Source organism: Monodelphis domestica, chromosome 2 (genome assembly GCF_027887165.1).
Source record: "Monodelphis domestica isolate mMonDom1 chromosome 2, mMonDom1.pri, whole genome shotgun sequence".
NCBI classification, from domain to species: domain Eukaryota; kingdom Metazoa; phylum Chordata; class Mammalia; order Didelphimorphia; family Didelphidae; genus Monodelphis; species Monodelphis domestica.
The window spans coordinates 278,513,928-278,535,994 of NC_077228.1; the positions used below are offsets into that span (position 1 = coordinate 278,513,928).

Sequence of the window (22,067 nt, forward strand, 5' to 3'; positions counted from 1 at the left end):
TGTGTGACCCTGGGCAAATCACTTAATCCTCATTGCCTAACTCTTACTGCTGCTCTGCCTCAGGAACCAGTAAATAGTATTTTAAGTAAGGGTTTAATTCTTTTAAATAGTCTATTAGTATATATTCCTATAAATTATACTTCTCACTAATTGAATACTCATTCCTAGTTGTACTGAAATTTCCTCTGATTTTCTAGTGACAACAGATTAACAGCATAAGAAAATTAAACAGATTTTTAAAGTATATTGGACCCCAAATAACAGGTGCTTGATGAATCATTTTATTTTTTTTAATTTGCAAATTAATCATTTATTTTTTAAATGTTGCTTGTTTTGCTCCAAGAAATTAATTTATTTTTTACATTATCTTATGCTTGGATGACATCTTAGTTTTTTCACTCTTTAATCAGTTAATTATTTCATATCAAATATTTGATGAAATAAAATGTCAATTTGATTGATACAAACTCATATTCTCTTAGTGTTGGAGATAACTTGAGAATGCTGAGATGTATAACTCAGCACTTTAAAAAATACTAAATTCATTCAGAACATTGTATTGGATATACAAGATTAATATATTTAGGTCCTGATTCAAAACCTAAAATTGCCATCCAGAAATTGTCAAGTCCAGGTCACAAATAATAGCTAGCTAGTACTTATATACTGTTTTAAGGTTTATAAAGCTCTTTGAAAATATTTTACATGTGTTATCTGATTTGATTTCAACTACAGTATATCTAGGTCATTCTTTATAGAACATCCTGAACAAATATGTAGGTATATTTGTTTTATATATATGCACACACATACATACATGCATATGCCCTATATCTAGGTGGTGCAGTGGATAAAGAGCCAGAGCTAGAGATGGAAGGTCTGAGGTTCAAATGTGGCCTCAGATACTTTTTAGCTGTATGACCCTGGACAAGTCTCTTAACCCCAAGGAACTAGCCCTTCTGCCTCGGAGCTAATATTTAGTATTCATCCTAAGACAGAAGGCAAGGGTTTAAAAAAAAAAAGAAAGAAAGAATGGTCTGGATGTACTGCTGGTTAGATCAAATGAGATTGTTAAAATGAGATTTGTCAAGAATGGTCTGGGATGGTGTGTGTGTGTGTGTGTGTGTGTGTGTGTGTGTGTGTGTGTATTGTGTGTATTTACTGTCCTTCAAAAACTCAGAATGTAGAAATCTTTCATCTTCTTGGGTGCCTCATTGTATCCTTTTGATAGATTGGGGTGGGGGTGGGGGGCAAAAACCTGGGTTCAGCCTTTAGTCCAGCATTTACCTTAAACCCTGGTCAAGTCATTTAAACTGTTTGTCTCATGTTCCTCATTTGTGAAATTGAACATGAATATTTGCCTTACCTAACACCAAAGGTGAAGGATATAAACTATTCTGTAATTTGAAAGTATTGTGTTTGGGCTAGCTGTTATGATTAATACTCATATTAACAAAAATTCTAATGTGACCAAGGTCTAAGCTGAAAAACACTTCATACTAATTTTATTTAGTTCTCTTTTTTAAACCAAAGTTTTTTATATGTTCAGAGGCCTCTTTTTTCTTAACAAATTTCATTTTATTTAATAGTACAGTTATTATAGGATGTCTGTGGCTGACAGTTAATTAGCAAATGAAACCAAGATCAAAGTATTAATTTCTATTTTTTTAAAAAAGGTTTTGTACATGACCACAGACTACCCCACTAGATCTGACTTTTATGCCATTTATTTCCAAGAAGGTCTTGAGTGAGACAATGTGAACAAGTGTTTTTAAAAAAGGGTACTAGAATGGTCAATTAGTCTAGAATTTAAACTCAAATTTGGACCTAAAATTCAGGAGGTGAAGTTACCTTTTTTTTTTTGATGTTACCTTTTCAAACACAGGGCAAAAATATTTGAGTGGTACTCAGTGCTATACAACTTAATAGAAATTCTGACATTCCTGCAGAATAAATTTTCCCTCAGTAATAAGTAATGTATTTTTACAGAAAAAATAGAAAATCATTTGTTAATTTTTTAGAAATATAATTTTTGTCAGTGGTGGTATCCTTTTCCTATGATTCTTCATAGTTTCAATATGGCCAAGGACCTCATAAGCCAGAAATGTTTTTAACATCTCTAGATCGCCAAGAGAGCCTGGAACTACCTAGGACAAAATTCCCTCTTTAACTGGAGAAATGGCTCAAAAGGTATATTCTACTGCCATTGGATCAGTGGCATTCCCACAAAGTAACAAACAAACAAACATTTTTTTCACCATGGAAATAGTAATGGGTTCTTCTTATCTATTTAGGCTGATGATATTTGTCCCAACCAAATACCTGAAACTTGTAATCCTAGGAAGCTTAACACTCTTCCTGCTATGTAACATCCTTTCCAAGGAGGAGAAGAGAAGCAAGCAATGGCCAGTGAATGAGCTCTATCTACTGCTACACTGATGCAGAAAAAAAGGGTGCATTGATTTCTTATGGAATAAAGCAAGATTCTTGAACTTTCTGGACTCAGGGGCCCCTTTACACTCTTAAAAAAGATTGAGAACTTCCTCAAAAAGCTTTTCATAATGTTTATTGTCTCTAGATATTTACCATTATTAGAAAGAAAAATGTCTTAGTAGTATTATGAAAACAGTTTTGACCTCAAGAATCCTGAATCACATTTTGATGATATGTTGGCCTAAAGGACTATTGAGGGTCAGTTCAAGTAATCTTCCACAAATGAAAAACCCTAAAAACAAGAAATAATAAAAAATAAATTGTTCAAAGAGGCAAGATTATCAGTCTGGGTATGCAGTGGATCTTCACTCTGACAATGTTGAGTAGAATAAAATGAATGATAATGATGATGATGATGATGTATCAGAACATGGAAAGTTCATACTAAAGTGGTAGACGTTAAGACAGTTTCATGTATTTTACTTTATAGGTATAGGCGAAGAGCACATGTGACTCCCAAATCTTATCTCTCTTTCATAAATGGCTATAAAAATATCTATGCTGAAAAATTGAAATACATTAATGATCAAGCCGAACGAATGAACATAGGTAAGATGACTAGTGTCTATTTACAGAAAAGTCCACACATTTTTCATGACATTGTGGGTGACCATATCCTTATGCATCAAAATGGGATCCATATTCTAAATGGGTTGATTTGAGGGATACTCTTAATATATATTCTTTATTTACAAGGAAACGAATATGATTTTAACCAGAGCAGCAAGAAAGCTCAACTTATAACACTGGCCTTCTGACGGTTGCACAAACAAGACACTCCATCTTTAGATTTGGAGAATTTTTGGCTGCCCCCAGGGGCTGTAATATTCTTCCTCCTCTCCAACTTCTGACCTCCCTGGCTTCCTTTATAAGTCCCAGCTAAACTCCCACCTTCTACAAGAAGCCTTCCCCATCCCCTCTTTTTTTAACATTATTTTATTTGGTCATTTTCACACATTACCCATCCCCTCTTAATTTCCATTGCCTTCCTTTGTTAATTATTTCCTATTTGTCCTGTATATAGTTGGTTAGTATATATTTGTTTGCATGTTGTCTCCCCCATTAGATTGTAAGCTCCTTGAGGACAAGAACTGTCTTTTGCTTCTTTTTATATCTCTAGTGCTTAGCACAGTGCCTGACATTTAGCAGGTACTTAATAAATGTTAAATTAAATTGACTTGGGGCAAGTTATACTTCTAGATCCTGCCCAATAAGTCACAGTGGCATCAAGGTGTACCTAAGTTCTTGATGGGTAGGCTTGTGGGGTACAAGGTCTGGCAGGTTCTGCTGCACTAGAAAGACTTCAAAAAGGATCTCCACAATAACTCTATCTGTATCCAAGGACCAATGTAGCTAAGTAGAAGAAACTTATCATTAGAATCCTAGGCACTTGATAAGTTCGTTGTCCTTGGAAACTCATCAAATAAACAAATGCAGAATGACCCTTGCCACTCTACTTATTAGTTGACAATGACAGAGTGGAACACATGATTCAGGAGTTTTATATAAATTGTTCTCTTGGTTCTGCTCAACTTCACTCAACTTTACATAAGCCCTCTCAAGTTTCTATGAAATTGTTCTTTTTAACATAGCATACAGTATACATAATTATTCCATTATATTCACATAGCACAATTTGTTCAGTCATTGAACAATCGATGGATACTTCTTAGAATGGCTATATTTTTTGTACATAATGGGCTTTTTTCAGAAGCTGCTTCTTTGCTCTATTTGAGGTATAGGCCTGGTGGTATTACTGGGTCAAAGGATATATACAAGTTAGTAACTTTTTAATTATAATTTTAAGTTGCTGTTCAGAATGATTGTTCACAGCTCCGATAATTCATTAATGTACCTTTTTTCCTGTATCCCTTCAAACATTTGTTATTTGATTTGTTATATGAGTAGGATCAAGAGAACATTATATATAGCTACAGATTTAATATTTGATGAATAACTTATGAATGTTCACCTCCAGAGAATGAACTGAGAAATGGAAACAAGAAAGACATTATATATACATATCTGTTTGCTAGATGATGCCTTCTATGGTGTGGGAAGGGGGGGGACTCAGATACCTGAAAATAAATTCTGTTAATAAAAGAAAAGAATTATAACCACTATTTAGCAGTTATCATAATGATTACCTGAGACCAGAAAATGCCTACAGATCACCTCAATTAGTATTTGGTTTTTGAATCCTCAGCTCCTAGCACAGTGCCTGGCACACAGCAGATGAAGAGGCAACACTATGTAGACAAAGCAACACCAGTTCAGACTATAAACTTATTTCTTAAAACTACTGGAAAGAAAATGTTTAGATTAAGAGCAGATATCATCTCATAAAATAACAAGAAGTAATACAAGGAAAAACTTCTGTAGAAAACTTGATAAAAATTTAAGCCACATCACCCAAAGGGTGTTTAAGGATGAATCTGAAAGGACAAAAGATGGAAAAGACCTACAAAGATTTCCACCATAAAGCCTTCTCTCTGTCAATGACTGCAGAGTATTTGGTCTCTGTTGTCATACTCTTTGATGTGCTGCTACACAAGGATATAGGAGCTGCACTAACAACAACAAACATAGACCAAAACATCCAAAGGTGCCACACCTTTTCTAGAGCACACATTTACAGAGGAGAGTACTATGGAAATGGTAAAATATAAAGGATGCTGAGGGATCACTTTTCAAAATATTTGTGAGAAGGATATCAAGCAGGAACACTTGGGGGAAAAAACATGAACTTTATTACCATCAAGAAGTGACCAAGAAAACATCACCAACTACCATCCCAGCTATCTGGTTTCCTGTCTCTACAAGATCTTGGGGAAGCTAAAGTGTTCCAGTGGATACAGCACTGGGCCTAGAGTCAGGAAGACCTGAGTTCAAATTTGGCCTCCAATAATTACCAGCTGATTGATTCTTGGAACATCACTTAACCTCCGTTATTTCAGTTTCTTTGTATAGAAAGTGAGAATATATATATATGTATATATATATATGTGTGTGTGTGTGTGTGTGTACATATATATATATATATATATATAAATTATTATCATTGATGATGATAAAAATCTATGGCAAAAGCATCCTTGATAAAGGTATGAGATGGGAGCAGACAGGCCTTCACAAATAATATCCTATTACAGATCCTAGCTTTATAGTCACACAATTGACTAAAAGGTTTAAAGAATACAATCCTACTGTGATTATTGGCCACAAATAAGAATTTTCATTTGGGACAGAAAAACACTAACTTAAAGGTTTTAATCCAACAAGGCAGCTCCTATGCATATGTCAAAATTATACCGCATTCCTTGAAAGCTGCATTCCTTGTTCAGCAACCCTCTGATATCTATGTATATATTTATATTTATATATAGAAATATTAAAAAGACCATTTTGAACTGGTTCCTTCCTAACCTATTCTCTGACCTAAAATATTAATGTAGTAGATTGTGGCATGGAATAAAGTTCCTTTCCTTTGTCCCATTTCTCATCTCCTTTTAGTCTATATGCCTATATGATTCTAAAAGCACCAGGTAAAAAATAAATCAGTCTGTTAGCCAGTTATTTTGCCATACTTTCAGTGTTTTCCTTCACATAGAGCAGATTTTTACTGAGCACCTAACAAGGTACTGTGGGAAGATAATATTAGCTAGCATTTATATAGCATTTAAGGGTGGCAAAGCATTTGACATTATCTTGATTCTCATAACAACACTGTGAAGTAAATAACATCATTAGTTCCATTTTAACAATGAGCAAGCTGACTTTTCTTCTCTCACACAGCATTCCATTTCCTGTCCTTTTGTATTTGACCATCTCCTACTCCTAGAATGTACAATTTCCTTAATTAGGAATGGGCCTTAAACGATATGATGGATGTAAAGCACTTTGCAAACCTTTAAACACTAGATAAATACCAGTTATCATCATCATTATTTTTAGCTCCTGTCACCAGTCCTCCAGTCTTATGATGAATCTTAAGATTCATTTCCTGACTCTTCTATTGAACAACTGCTTAACTCCAGCAATGTTCATAGTAGTCCAAAAGGGTGCAGGGAAATGTTTTTTTTTTCCTGTAAACATTTCATCTTATTTTACTTTGAATGTATTTATTTGTTAATTAATATACCTAGTTAACTCCCCCCCCATTAGAGAAAGCATCATTTGACAAAAGGATATATGTATACATAGAACTATGTCATTTCTATTTATCAGTTTGTTTTTTTCCTCGAGGTGAACAAAGGCACATCTTCAAGCAATATTCCTGTTGCTATATGTAAAGTTCTTTTGGTTGCTCACTCCACTCTTCATAATTTCATTTAAATCTTTTTATGTTTTTCCAAAATTAACCAGCTTGTCACTTCTTGTGGGAAAGTAGTATTCCATCACAGTAATATGCTACTTGCTTAGCCATTCCCCAGTTAATGGGCACCCCTTCCGTTTTCAGTTCTTTGCTACCCCAAGAGAACTGCTAGAAGTATAAATAAATGTGTTTATATTAAGTATATTAAATATAAATAAATATATAAATATTTAACAACTTGAGAGAGAGATAGGGAATGCATGCATGCATGCATACTTTTAAGTTTAATCTCCCTTATTAACTCTTTTTTTAAGTCCAGGAAACAAAACAACAACTCAAACCCTGAGAATTTCTGAAGTGTAAATAAATGCTCACTTTGAAAACTGAACTGTGGAACTCTCCTCAGAGTCAAGTACTTCCCTGTGATGTTACTCCTTTCTTTCTCTCCACTGAATCTCTCCTCTATCTCCAAAACTGCAAACCTTGCCTTCAATCATTAAAGCCTTGGATTTGATAGAATGGAAGCTCCTCAAGGGCATTTAATGGTTTCTGTCTCTATTGTCTAGCACAGTGCCTAGGCATATAGCAGGTGCTTAATATATTTTTTAACATTTCTTAAATTTTTAATGAATTTTTAAAAATTGAATTAAATAGAATTAGATTTTCAGATTAGCCAACCATAACAAAGATATCAATGGTCGGTGGACATAGGCTGCAATATGTTACAAACAAAGAATTGCAGAGAAGACATGGCATATTTGTGTGACCAGAAAAAGCAGTAGGCTGGGTCATGTAGCAAAAATAAGAGAAAACTGATGGAAGCCTACATGAACCACAGTTACCTAAACAATAGCTCAAAACCTAGAGATAAGGTCCCAGTAGGCAAGAAAGGTCTCCTGAGCAGGGGGACTGAGGAATGGACAAAGATCATACAGAATGAGAAAGAAGCAATATTCATCATCAAAATCATAGTCATTGAATCAAAGAAGCAGGAAAATGCCATTTTGTCATTTTGGTCCTAAAAAGGCAAAATTATTTTCTATTCTTAGATTAATTATAGTTTAATGATAGCTAGTATTCATGGTATTTGAACTTGGTTAAGCCTTTATTTAAATTATTAAGTTTTAAAAGATTTTTTAAAAAGAATTTCTCTTTTATCACTTAACAACTCACACTTCTGTGTTATAAACTTTCTGATTTTAACCATAGTACCATTTAAATTAGAAATTCTAAAACACAAAGATAAAAATCTAGAATGATAAATCAGTTTGAACAGATTTTTTAAAATAATTGAATAAAACTGAATGAATGTTTTGTAAAGATAGTTTTTTTCTTTCCTTTCCAGGTAGACGATCTTGATTTTTGACATTCATAACAGAAGGGTACCTTTTCCTGCCTGCTCATTGCCTTAAAATGCCCTCTGGTGTTGGGTGTTTCCTCAACAGAAGGGGAGGGACCTGTTCTAAGGGAGCTCAGCTTTTAGCATAGTCCTGTATTGCATTGCTTAACAATACCCCCTGGAGGCTATATTAGTATCATGTCTGTTTATAAAACCAACAAAAATATGTCTTTTTTTAACCCCTACTAAATTAACCTAATTTTTACATTTATACTGTATAGAAATAAATAGGCTTTTATAGTCACAGATGTATAGATGCTTAATAGCATTAGAATTTTACCTTGCCTTCAAATATAAATGAAAATTATTTCAACAATTTTTAAAGTTTTTTATTGTTTTTTAATGTTGGAAAACAAGTTGTGTGCATACCCTTTTATCTTGTAATACCACTATTGGGTCTGTATTCCAAAGAGATAAGGAAAAAAGGGGGCATGCCTACTTGTACAAAAATATTTATAACTGCTTTTTTGTGGTGCCAAAGAATTGGAAATTGAGGTGGCGTCCATCAATTGGGGAATGGCTGAACAAATTCTAGTATATGATGGTGATGTAATACTATTGTGCTGTAAGAAATGATAAGCAAGATGAATTCAGAAAAAATTGGAAAGATCTGCAGGAACTAATGCAGAGCGAAGTAAGCAGAACTAGGAGAACATTGTTCACAGTAACAGCAATATTGGACAATGATTATCTGTGAAAACTTGGCTACTCTCAGCAATGCAGTGATCTGGGACAGTCTTGAAAGATTTATGACAGTGAATGCTATTCACTTCTAGAGAAAGAACAATTGAGTTGGATGGATATGGATCAATGCATACTATTTTTCACATTAATGTATTTAAAGTTTTATTTTGAGGTTTTGATTTTATATGAGTGTGCTCTTACAACAAAAGCCAATATGCAAGTGTGTTTTGCATGATAATACATGTATTGCCTAGATTGAATTGCTTGCCATCTCTGAGTGGGAAGATGGAAGAGACAGTTGGATCTTATAATTTTGGAAAATGTATGTTGAAAATTATTATTACACATAATTGGGAAAACAAAATATCTTTGAACTTAAAATTTTTTTTAATTTTAAGTCATAAAAATCCTCCTTCCTGCACATTTATAATCAAGCAAACGATTCAACAATACGAGACCATATTGCTGAGGATTCACTGAGGCAAGAAGTAACGAAATGAATGAGAGACCCTTAGCCCTTCAAGATGTCTATAATTGATCCAAGGAAGGAAGAATGATTAGACATATTAAGACTTTGTGGTTCTCAAAAAGTCACAAAGCTTACTCTGTTTTTTTAGAAGGCATTTCATTTGGTATTCCATAACGAGGCTTTGGTTCATAGTCTCTTGTCTAAATAATCTGAGATTACAGCTTGACTAGAAAATAGGTTAGAGTAGAATGGGAGAAAGTATTTGGGAGAGCTAAGTGGCACAGTGAGTAGAGTGCTGGGCTTGGAATCAAGAAAACTCATTTCATGAATCCAGACACAGACACTTACTAGCTCTGTGACCCTGAGCAAGTCACTTTACTCTGCCCCCATTTTCTCATCTATAAAAATGAGAGGGAGAAGAAAATGACAAAGTACTTCAGTATCTTTGCCAAGAAAACCCTAAAATGAGACCACAAAGAGTTGGATACAGCCAAAATGACTCAGTAACAGAATGGGGACAATTACCTGATGATTTATCTTTGATCTGTTGTAATCCTTTCTTGTCATTAAACATTATTCATTTGGCTTTTAAGTTTTCATTCATAAATCATAGATCCAACAATTTTATTCATATGTATATATAAAAAATATATGTTTGTGTGTGTGTGTGTGTGTGTGTGTGTGAGAGAGAGAGAGAGAGAGACAGACAGACAGAGAGAGAGACAGAGACAGAGAGAGAGAGAATGAGAATGAGAATGAGAATGCAGGAAAGCATTGTATATAAATTGCCTACATTATTTTCCCAGGGCTAAGTAAGCTGATGGAGGCAAGTGAATCTGTTGCTCATCTATCACTAGATCTTGCAGTAAAGGAAAAGGAATTAGCAGTGGCTTCTGTAAAGGCAGATGAAGTGAGTTAACTGATATGATAGCTGTTGTGATTGTGTTGGTAACAAATCAAAATACCCAAATTATGAAAAACAGATAATGTATAAATGCAAAGCCCTGGTGGTAGAATTCTAGAAAAAAGTCTGTTCATGAAGATCTCTTAAGTATATGTATTTAAATCAATGTGTAATCTTAAATGTGTCATATTCTCCTCTAGACTAGACCTATAAGCTCTTTTTTCTTATATGCTTACCATTGCCACTACCCAGATAAAAACTAAAAGATATCTTAGATTCTTCTCCTAGCCTAAAGACTAGGCCTCCTGTATCTTATGTATGTGGAGTTGACTTTTTTAGAAATTTAGAAATCTATTCCTTTTAAATTCTTCTTATTAGTTTGAACTCATAATTCTAACTTGTGTCAAGATCTTTAATGATGTAGATTCTCTTGTCCAAAGTAATATCAACACATCTCATATTCATGACATCTGCCAACTTGACTTGCAAGTCTTCTTCCAACCAAGTCACTGATAAAAATATCAAGCAAGACAGAGCTTCTTGAGCTCTCTATTTTTCTTCTTACCTCTCTGTCTACTTCTCAGTTAAGTTCATTGACCTTTGTACCGATTATCCTCTTCTTTCCCACTTTAGCCATTTCTCTCTATATTATGCCAGATGCCCCAGCTTCTACCATAAGAGATATCATTCATTTTCAGATCCAGCTATCTTTTAGAAGAGGTAAGTAGTCCCTTGCTTATTCTTCCATACATGGTTTCCATTTTTTTTGTTTGTTTCACAATTTCACAGGTGCTAGCGGAAGTCACTGTAAGTGCCCAAGCATCAGCCAAGGTGAAAAATGAAGTTCAGGAGGTGAAAGACAAAGCCCAAAAAATTGTAGATGAAATTGATTCTGAGAAAGTGAAGGCTGAGACCAAGCTAGAGGCAGCCAAGCCAGCTTTAGAAGAGGCAGAAGCAGCCTTGAATGTAAGCAAATATATTGACTTTAACAAAAGTTCCAATTAACAAGTTAGTCTTATCATGAGTTAAGCATGAGATTTTTCTCATTCAGGAAACAAAATTGAATTCTTGGTGTGATTTGCAGCCTAGGTTGAAATACATTTTCATTGATTTAATTCTCTCAATTACAAATTAAGCTTTAAAAAGTTCTTGATTTTATGTAGCTCAGTATTTTCATGTTCATAAATCAAACTTCTATGAAAAGAGGGACAAAAATACAGTGAATTAAACTATCACATGAAGGATTTTGCTATTTCTTGGCAATGAAGGTTTCTTAGACTACAATAGACTTTAAAAGTTAGAGAGATCTTCTGTTGTCTAGGCATAGGCATATTTCAGTCTAAAAAGAAGGTAATTCATTAGATGATTTTTTCAAGATTATCTAGTGTAATGCCCAGGCTTTTTGGGGAATTTGATCCCCCCACTAATGAGGGATGTATTCTGGCATTATATCCCTTTAACAAGATATAACATTCTCTTGACAAGATGAACGCCTTGGTAAGGTATTAAGTGGCCCCATTGACAGTACATTGAAGATAATTAAATAATGAATGATGATTCATAGTTGGTTCAAACCTCTGAGAGAGAACCTGTGCCAATGGGGTCCCAGAGATTTAGGATAAATGCCTAGGCACACATTCTATGACCGTTCAAGTTTTATGATCCTAGAAGTTAATAAAAATCACTTGAAAGAATCTTTGAAATGTTTTTTAAATATTCATTCTTTTTAAACACCAAATACAGACTATCAAACCAAATGATATTGCCACTGTTAGGAAGCTGGCGAAACCTCCTCATCTTATTATGAGAATCATGGATTGCTGTCTATTACTGTTCCAAAAGAAGATTGATCCTGTCACAATGGATCCTGAAAAGCCTTGTGTTAAACCATCCTGGGCAGAGTCTTTGAAAGTGAGTAAAATGCATCAACTCCCTGGAGATAGAAGCCCTGAATTGTCTAGGTTAGGTACATCCAGCACCTTATCCAATTCTCTGGCATCCTAAAAGCATTCAATCAACTTGTACTGGATGAGTAAACAAGGATAGAAAGCCTACAACTACATGGTGAAGGCAAACAGAATCCAAATATCCTCTGTCCACGTTTTGAGAACTCCATTGCTTCTGTACAAAAGAGTTCAGTGGTAACCCAGCAGCTCCTAAAGGACATGTTTACAAGTGGTTCCAAAAGTTGTTTGTGAATATTGTTGAGGGGCCCATGTACCAGAAGAGGTGGTTCACAGAGAAATAACAGAGTATTGCTGCCCTGTGTCCCTGGCCTTCACCTTAGCCTCCCTCCACTTAGGAATATGTGCTTTGTGGTCACATGCTTGGGAAGTGGCATTAATCAGGAGCATGGAAGGGCATTTTTCTTTTTCTTCTTCCTCCTCATGGAAACCTGAAACAGTATCCCTGAATTATCTACTTGGAGCCAGGGTTTTTAAAAGAAATATACTTAAATTAAGAGTAACAAACAGTATGAGGGGGGAAAAAAAGACCTGTTTTCCCCAAAATATAAATCTGATCTCTTTTTGCAGTTGATGAGTGCGGCTGGATTCTTATACAGCCTCCAGCAGTTCCCTAAGGACACTATTAATGAAGAGACAGTGGAGCTACTACAGCCATATTTTAATATGGAAGATTATACTCTTGAGAATGGTAAAAAGGTCTGCGGTAATGTTGCTGGTTTGCTGTCTTGGACCCTTGCTATGGCAACTTTTTTTGGAATTAACAAGGAGGTGTTGCCTCTGAAGGTAAAAGGTTTTCCCTGCACAATAAATTAAAGTTCAATAAAATAAATCTTCTGTATCTCACCTTAAAAGAGTGGGGCCTGGTCCAGATTAATAGGTGCAGATATCTCTATTTAAATTCTGTATTCCTTTTTTATTCCCTCTTTTTTTTTAATCATCCTCTTTACTTCATCTCTTAACCATGCTGAGTGTCCCTGACCTCAAGGAGAGTGCAAATTAGACTGTAGAGATAGAAGCATTTAGTCCTCTTCTCCACTAAAGACAAAATAACATTCTAGAATTTTTCAAAGTGCACTGTCATTTAATTACCAATATGAGAATTAGTCATTGTTATCAGATGCAGTAATGATTTTTATTTTCCTTCAGTGGCAAAAGGACATTTGAGGAAGGGTAGAGTGTATTCCAGTTTAAATTGATCACATTTATTCATTATTTTTACTCCTCTATTGTTAATATAAATATACCCTATGTAGTTTATAGACACTGCAAATTTTTCACTTTGAGGGTAGTTGGCATATAATACATACTATTCCCACCCCCAGTACTTAAGTACTAGACCAAAATGAACCCCCCAAAAATGGATAAAGAATGTTTTAATTTTCAGATTGTAAAATGCAATTGAATGAAAACAGAGAAAATGGGCAATGTTTATAAATTACACAGGACAAACACATATTTGATCACGTGCACTGTAAACATCATAACTTAGCATATAATTCCCCTCATTCAGCTGTACTAGACAAAGCAGCAGCATCTGAGCCTTCCCTAGCCCATAAGTACATGCCAAAATCATTTAGATATAGTAATACACATCCTTGACAGGCAGCCTCCAATTTAGTGTTGGTCAAAATATGTCAGTAGATTAATATCTCTCTAAGCATAGAAATTGAACTCTCTACATAAAATCTTGGAGCTCGTCAGTGAAAGCCCACTCCAAAGCCAAGAACTCCCAATTTGTATGTAAGAGAACATACCTCACTGTCAGCAATCCCTCTATTAGTAACTGCAATGGTGTTGGAGGTTTTTTTTTTTCTTTGATGACTATTACTTTGTTAGCATATGGCCACTTCTAGGCTTCATAGGGTATCAACCCTGTGCACCACAAAGGACTTGCTTAAGTCTGATGAAGCTACCACTTGGGCTATATCATGAAGTAATTGATAAAAATCCTTTCCTGTTCCTGTTTCTCATCCTACCAGTCTCCAACTGGCATAAAGGAGTCTGACCAGGGTAACTTTTCTGAGGAGGCAACTAGGTGGTGCGGTTGGTAGAATATTAGTCTTGAAATCATGGAGTTCCATTTCTTACTTTTATAATAGTCCTTTATGGACATGTCTCAACCCACTCTTGTATTATAAACTTCTTAAGGACAAGGACTGATTGTCCTTTTGGTATCTCCAACGCCTTGACCAATAGTAGGCGCTTAAATATATTTATTAATTTAAAAAATAAAAAAACTTAAAATGGATATAGGTATAATTTTAATTGTACATTATGCTCCTGTTTATTAGCTTACCAGTGAAATGTAAAGTATTCTTATAGAGCATAAAATGTGATATCACTAATAAAATAGCTGAGGCAACATACTGTCATGGAAACAACTCTGAAACAAAACTAAAATAACTTTATCCTTGCCCTGCCTTTCATCTCCATTGGCTCCATTGGCTCCAGTTTCTTTCTGTTGTAAAATGAAGAAGTTGAGCTAGATGATCTCTCAGGTCCTTTTTTCTCCTATTCTAATATTCCTAACAATTTCATGCATTGAAATAGCTAATAGTGAATTTTCAACACTAATAGCTATTCAATAATACTAATAATTTATTCTTTATTGCAAGGCTAATTTGGCAAAGCAAGAAGGACGCTTGGCAGTGGCTAATGCTGAATTAGGGAAGGCCCAGGCATTGCTAGATGAAAAGCAAGCAGAGTTAGATAAAGTGCAAGCAAAATTTGATGAAGCCATGAATGAGAAAATGGTAAGTTAAACTTATACATGAGTTTATGAGAGTAGGACCACATAATGAAATCAAGTTCAGTTATCACACTGTATTTATCATTTTACCTGAATAAAAATCAAATGTTCCAAAATAAAGTGATAGATCTTTTAGGAAAACACATAATAGTAAATGTCTAGTAGTTGTTACTACATAGATAGAGACCTAAAACATTTCTTAAAATATAAGTATATTGCTTTGCTTTAAGAGAGAAACTTTAAATTCCTGCTTGTTTATAGTTGCCTAAACATACAGTAAAGAGGAATTAGTGAATTATCTTTTTATCCAAAAGTAATTTTCATAAAATTTACATTGTATTCATTTTGAGCCTAATGTTGAAAATGCCAAAAACAAAATTTTAAATATTGCCTTTTTTCGTGTGAATGTCTGATTCTCCTTCATAAAATTGCTCTCCTTGAACTTTTCGTGGAGGCAGATATAAAATGTTAATCCATGGAAAAAGTAGAATTCAGGATATAAGACGTTCGTTAATATGCCCAGTTTCAGGACTATTTTATAATTGAAGGAAGTCTTTATGAATTTCATGCAAAAAATAAATGTGGTAGGTGTTTGATAAAACCTATCTGAAACTTTCTCAAGACCTTATCTATTACTGGATTTAGGATTTATTGAATGATGCAGAGTCATGTCGGAATAAAATGCAGGCTGCATCAACCCTTATTGATGGACTGAGTGGTGAAAAAGTCAGATGGACTCAGCAAAGCAAAGAATTCAAAGCTCAGACTAACAGGTAGATATTTTGATGTTTTGCTATTTTTTGGTAGGAACAAAAGCATCAGACAAATAGCTCTTTTTAAGACATGCTATATCTTTTCTCTTGATGTGCTTTTGGGAGTTAATTTCACTTTTGCCCTTGTTCAAATGAATAGTCCACATGAAGATACTTTTCTTTCTATTATGAATCATCGATATAGTTGGGTCTTTTCTCTAAGTCATACATCTACACTGATGATTATTCATAGTAGTCTTTTGGCTTAGAGGAAACACCAGTATTGATATAAAGTGATGTCTCCAAAAAACTGAGAGGAAAAGAAGGGAAGTGGCTCGATGTTAATCAGGAGTTAACATTTTTTGAGTCATAGACTCCTTTGGGAATCTGTTGAAGCCTATAGTCTCCTATTTTTTTTGCTATTATCTCCCTTCATTTTATTCTTTAAATAATATTGTATTTCCCCAATCACATGTAAAATAATTTTAATATTCATTAAAGAAGTTCTTAATTCCAAATTCTTTATCTCATTCCCTCTCTCCCTCCTTCCCTGACCTCCCCTAGCCACCCTGAAAACAGTAAACTGATAAAGATTTTACATATGCAATCATATAAAATATTTTCCATATTAGCCATTTTATGGAAGAGATCTCAAATAAAAAAGGAAAAAGAACTATGAAATTCCTTCTTAGAATTTTTTTTTAAAATTATAACTGGAGGATGTGCTAAATTTCATTTAGAGGCATGTTAAAATAAAGATGTTATGTTTTTCCTATCCAAGTTAATGAACTTTCCTGAAATTAAATCTTTGGGATTCATGGACTCTTAAGTTAAGGAATTAGAAGCCTAAAAATATTTAGAGCAGAGGAGGGCAAAGAGAAGAAATGACAAGCAGATAGAATCTAATTTTCAACTTGAACCAGATCTACATTTGTCTAATCAGGATCATTAGAATAGACATACAATAATCCATAACGTAGAACTGAAAATAGTCCATAATGCTTCTTTCTCCTTTTATTCTGTCCCTCTCTACCCTTTTGCACAATGGTCTTCAATGAGCACCAACAATATATTTTGCACTTGAATATACATGGATTGGGACAGAGCTTCTGCCTTGATAGAAGTACAAAATATAAAATAAATGTAAATTGCTTGAAGTAGGCACTGTTTCCTTCTTTTTTTTGTCTTTATTTTCCCAGAGCCTAACCCAGTATCTGGCACATAATAGGTACTTAGAAATGCTTATTAAATTGAGTTAAATTAACCTCAAAATATAAATTGTCAGGGAAGAATTATTTGACAGGAACTGCTAAAAAGACTAAAAAGCAATTTGGCAAAAAATTTATTTTAAACCCATTTCTTAAAACATCTACAATCAGCTCAAAATGAATCCTCAACCCGAATACTACAGATCATACCATTTAAAAAAAATTACTCAGATCACAAGGCAATAAAAATAATGATTAGTAATGGTACATGGAAAACCAAATCTAAAACCAATTGGAAATTAGACAATATGGTACTCCAAAACCGTTTAGTTAAAGAAGAAATCATAGAAACAATTAATAATTTCATCGAGGAAAATGACAATGGCGAGACATTCTTTCAAACCTTTTGGGATGCAGCCAAAGAGGTAATCAGAGGTAAATTCATATCCCTGAATGCTTATATTAACAAACAAGGGAGAGCAGAGATCAATCAATTGGAAATGCAAATGAAAAAACTCGAAAGCGATCAAATTAAAACCCCCCAGCAGAAAACCAAACTAGAAATCCTAAAAATTAAGGGAGAAATTAATAAAATCGAAAGTGATAGAACTATTCATTTAATAAATAAGACAAGAAGCTGGTACTTTGAAAAAAAACAAACAAAATAGACAAATTACTGGTCAATCTAATTAAAAAAAGGAAGGAAGAAAAGCAAATTCACAGCATTAAAGATGAAAAGGGGGACAGTACCTCCGATGAAGAGGAAATTAAAGCAATCATTAGAAATTACTTTGCCCAATTATATGGCAATAAATACACCAATTTAGGAGAAATGGATGAATATATACAAAAATACAAACTCCCTAGACTAACAGAAGAGGAAATAGAATTCTTAAATAATCCCATATCAGAAAATGAAATCCAACAAGCCATCAAAGAACTTCCTAAGAAAAAATCCCCAGGGCCTGATGAATTCACCAGTGAATTCTATCAAACATTCAGAGAACAGTTAATCCCAATACTATACAAACTATTTGACATAATAAGCAAAGAGGGAGTTCTACCAAACTCCTTTTACGACACAGACATGTTACTGATTCCAAAACCAGGCAGGTCAAAAACAGAGAAAGAAAACTATAGGCCAATCTCCCTAATGAATATAGATGCAAAAATCTTAAATAGGATACTAGCAAAAAGACTCCAGCAAGTGATCAGAAGGATCATTCACCATGATCAAGTAGGATTTATACCAGGGATGCAGGGCTGGTTCAACATTAGGAAAACCATCCACATAATTGACCACATCAACAAACAAACCAGCAAGAACCACATGATTATCTCAATAGACACAGAAAAAGCCTTTGATAAAATACAACACCCATTCCTATTAAAAACACTAGAAAGCATAGGAATAGAAGGATCATTCCTAAAGATAATAAACAGTCTATATCTAAAACCATTAGCTAATATCATTTGCAATGGGGATAAACTAGATGCATTCCCAATAAGATCAGGAGTGAAACAAGGATGCCCATTATCACCTCTACTATTTGACATTGTACTAGAAACACTAGCAGTAGCAATTAGAGAAGAAAAAGAAATTGAAGGCATCAAAATAGGCAAGGAGGAGAACAAATTATCACTCTTTGCAGATGACATGATGGTCTATTTAAAGAATCCTAGAGATTCAACCAAAAATCTAATCGAAATAATCAACAACTTTAGCAAAGTTGCAGGATACAAAATAAACCCACATAAATCATCAGCTTTTCTATATATCTCCAACACAGCTCAGCAGCAAGAACTAGAAAGAGAAATCCCATTCAAAATCACCTTAGACAAAATAAAATACTTAGGAATCTATCTCCTGAGACAAACACAGGAACTATATTAACACAACTACAAAACACTCGCCACACAACTAAAACTAGACATGAGCAAATGGAAAAACATTAACTGCTCATGGATAGGACGAGCCAATATAATAAAAATGACCATCCTACCCAAACTTATTTATCTATTTAGTGCCATACCCATTGAACTACCAAAATACTTCTTCACTGATTTAGAAAAAAACCATAACAAAGTTCATTTGGAAGAACAAAAGATCAAGGATTTCCAGGGAAATAATGAAAAAAAAAAACACATGATGGGGGCCTTTCAGTCCCTGACCTTAAACTATATTACAAAGCAGCAGTCATCAAAACAATTTGGTACTGGCTAAGAAACAGAAAGGAAGATCAGTGGAATAGACTGGGGGAAAGCGACCTCAGCAAGACAGTATATGATAAACCCAAAGATCCCAGCTTTTGGGACAAAAATCCACTATTCGAAAAAAGCTGCTGGGAAAATTGGAAGACAGTGTGGGAGAGACTAGGAATAGATCAACACCTCACACCCTAAACCAAGATAAATTCAAAATGGGTGAGTGACTTAAACATAAAGAAGGAAACCATAAGTAAATTGGGTAAACACAGAATAGTATACATGTCAGACCCTTGGGAGGGTAAAGGCTTTAAAACCAAGCAAGACATAGAAAGAATCACAAAATGTAAAATAAATAATTTTGACTACATCAAACTAAAAAGCTTTTGTACAAACAAAACCAATGTAACTAAAATCAGAAGGGAAACAACAAATTGGGAAAAAATCTTCATAGAAACCTCTGACAAAGGTTTAATTACTCATATTTATAAAGAGCTAAATCAATTGTACAAAAAATCAAGCCATTCTCCAATTGATAAATGGGCAAGGGACATGGATAGGCAGTTCTCAGATAAAGAAATCAAAACTATTAATAAGTACATGAAGAAGTGTTCTAAATCTCTTATAATCAGAGAGATGCAAATAAAAACAACTCTGAGGTATCACCTCACACCTAGCAGATTGACTAACATAACAGCAAAGGAAAGTAATGAATGCTGGAGGGGATGTGGCAAAGTGGGGACATTAATGCATTGCTGGTGGAGTTATGAACTGATCCAGCCATTCTGGAGGGCAATTTGGAACTATGCCCAAAGGGCAACAAAAGAATATCTACCCTTTGACCCAGCCATAGCACTGCTGGATCTGTACCCCAAAGAGATAATGGACAAAAAGACTTGTACAAAAATATTCATAGCTGCGCTCTTTGTGGTGGCCAAAAACTGGAAAACGAGGGGATGCCCATCAATTGGGGAATGGCTGAGCAAATTGTGGCATATGTTGGTGATGGAATACTATTGTGCTAAAAGGAATAATAAAGTGGAGGAATTCCATGGAGACTGGAACAACCTCCAGGAACTGATGCAGAGCGAGAGGAGCAGAACCAGGAGAACATTGTACACAGAGACTAATACACTGTGGTATAATCGAACGTAATGGACTTCTCCATTAGTGGCAGTGTAATGTCCCTGAACAATTTGCAGGGATCTAGGAGAAAAAACACTATTCATAAGCAAAGGATAAACTATGGGAGTAGAAACACCGAGGAAAAGCAACTGCCTGAATACAGCGGTTGAGGAGACATGACAGAGGAGAGACTCTAAATGAACACTCTAATGCAAATATTATCAACATAGCAATGGGTTCAAATCAAGAAAACATGTAATGCCCAGTGTATTTACGCGTCGGCTATGGAGGGTAGGGGGGAGGAAAAGAAAATTATCTATGTCTTTAATGAATAATGCTTGGAAATGATCAAATAAAATTTAATAAAAATTTTAAAAAAATTAGAAGATAATTAGATAACTTTATTTCACAAATATGACTAAGGATACAATTCTTAACCACCTGAAAAAGAAAGGTAGTTTCAAAAACTAAAACATAAATAAATAAAGCTTTTGCATTAACAAATTTAATAAAACTAGAATAAGAAGGGCAGCTGTCAATTGAGAAAAAACTTTTTTTTATCAAACAACTCTTATATGGGTCCAATACGCAAGATAAATGTAGATGTATACACACATCTACATATATAGTACATACACAAATACATAATCATTCCCCAGTGTATTTAAGGACATGGACAAACAGTTGTCAAAAGATTAACTATTAATTATTTGCATTTTGAAACAAATAAACTAATATGAAAGATTGCTTTAAAGTCAAACTTATAAGAGAAATGTAAATCAAAACATTTCTGAAATTTCATGTTATATTTAGTAAGTTGATAAAGAATGACATAAGATGGAAATAGTCCGTGTTGAAGGAGTTGTGCAAAGACACTCACACTAATGTGCTGTTGACAGTCTGAATTGGTCCAATCATTCCAAAAAGTAGTTTAGAAGTAACTAAAGTAGCCATTCCCTTTGAACAGGAGTCCTCCTGATGGACATATATTCCAAGAAGATCAACAACAGAAAGAAAGGCCTAATAGGCATGAGAATATTTACAGCAGAATTTTTTGTGTCAGTAAAGGACTGAAAATATAGATTTTTATTGATTGGAGAATATATAAACAAATGTTGGTACATGAATGTAATGGCATTGCATAATAAGAAACAATGCTTATAAAAAGTTCAGAAAAGTAGAGGAAGACACAAGAACTAATTCCAAATAAAATGACCAAATCAGGATAAATGAAACCAAGAAAACAATATACACATTGACTACAACAATATAAATGGGAAGAATAACAACAAAAAAAATCCTATGAAATCAAATTACAATAATTGATTTTCCCTCAGGAAGAACTGAAAAAAAAAATGTAATTCCTTCCCTTCATTGGAGAGTTAGGAAACCAAGTCTATATACTGAACGCCTTTGAAACTCAGTTGATGTGTTGGTAAACTACTCAACTGCTTCATCCTTCCTTCCTTCCTTCCTTCCTTCTTTCCTTCCTTCCTTCCTTCCTTCCTTCCTTCCTTCCTTCCTTCCTTCCTTCCTTCCTTCCTTCCTTCCTTCCTTCCTTCTTTCAATTCTTTTCCTAGGAAGATGGAGTATGGGGTGGAATATATTCAGAATTGAAGGTGACAGAAAAACAAAAGATAGCAATACAAATTTAAAATAAGTAAATGTACTCAAATAACAAATATAGCAGAATATCTTAGTTTGTTAGGAGGGAGCTCTGCATTCATTGTATAGCTTTGTGTTTCCTTTAATCTACATAATCCAATTTAGCATCATATTTTTATACATATTATTTTT

General features: G+C 34.2%; 1 protein-coding gene across 2 annotated transcripts in view; it reads left to right on the forward strand.

Annotated features, from left to right (window-relative positions):
* DNAH8 (dynein axonemal heavy chain 8) overlaps nt 1-22,067 on the forward strand; it is a 491,513-nt gene that overhangs the window by 369,748 nt on the left and 99,698 nt on the right. For both annotated transcript variants that reach the window (XM_016431041.2, XM_016431044.2), the window contains 7 exons: nt 2,924-3,042; nt 10,167-10,270; nt 11,054-11,230; nt 12,008-12,175; nt 12,799-13,014; nt 14,847-14,984; nt 15,626-15,753. In XM_016431041.2, coding sequence (XP_016286527.1) covers nt 2,924-3,042; nt 10,167-10,270; nt 11,054-11,230; nt 12,008-12,175; nt 12,799-13,014; nt 14,847-14,984; nt 15,626-15,753 — 1,050 coding nt within the window. The remainder of the gene's footprint in view (nt 1-2,923; nt 3,043-10,166; nt 10,271-11,053; nt 11,231-12,007; nt 12,176-12,798; nt 13,015-14,846; nt 14,985-15,625; nt 15,754-22,067) is intronic.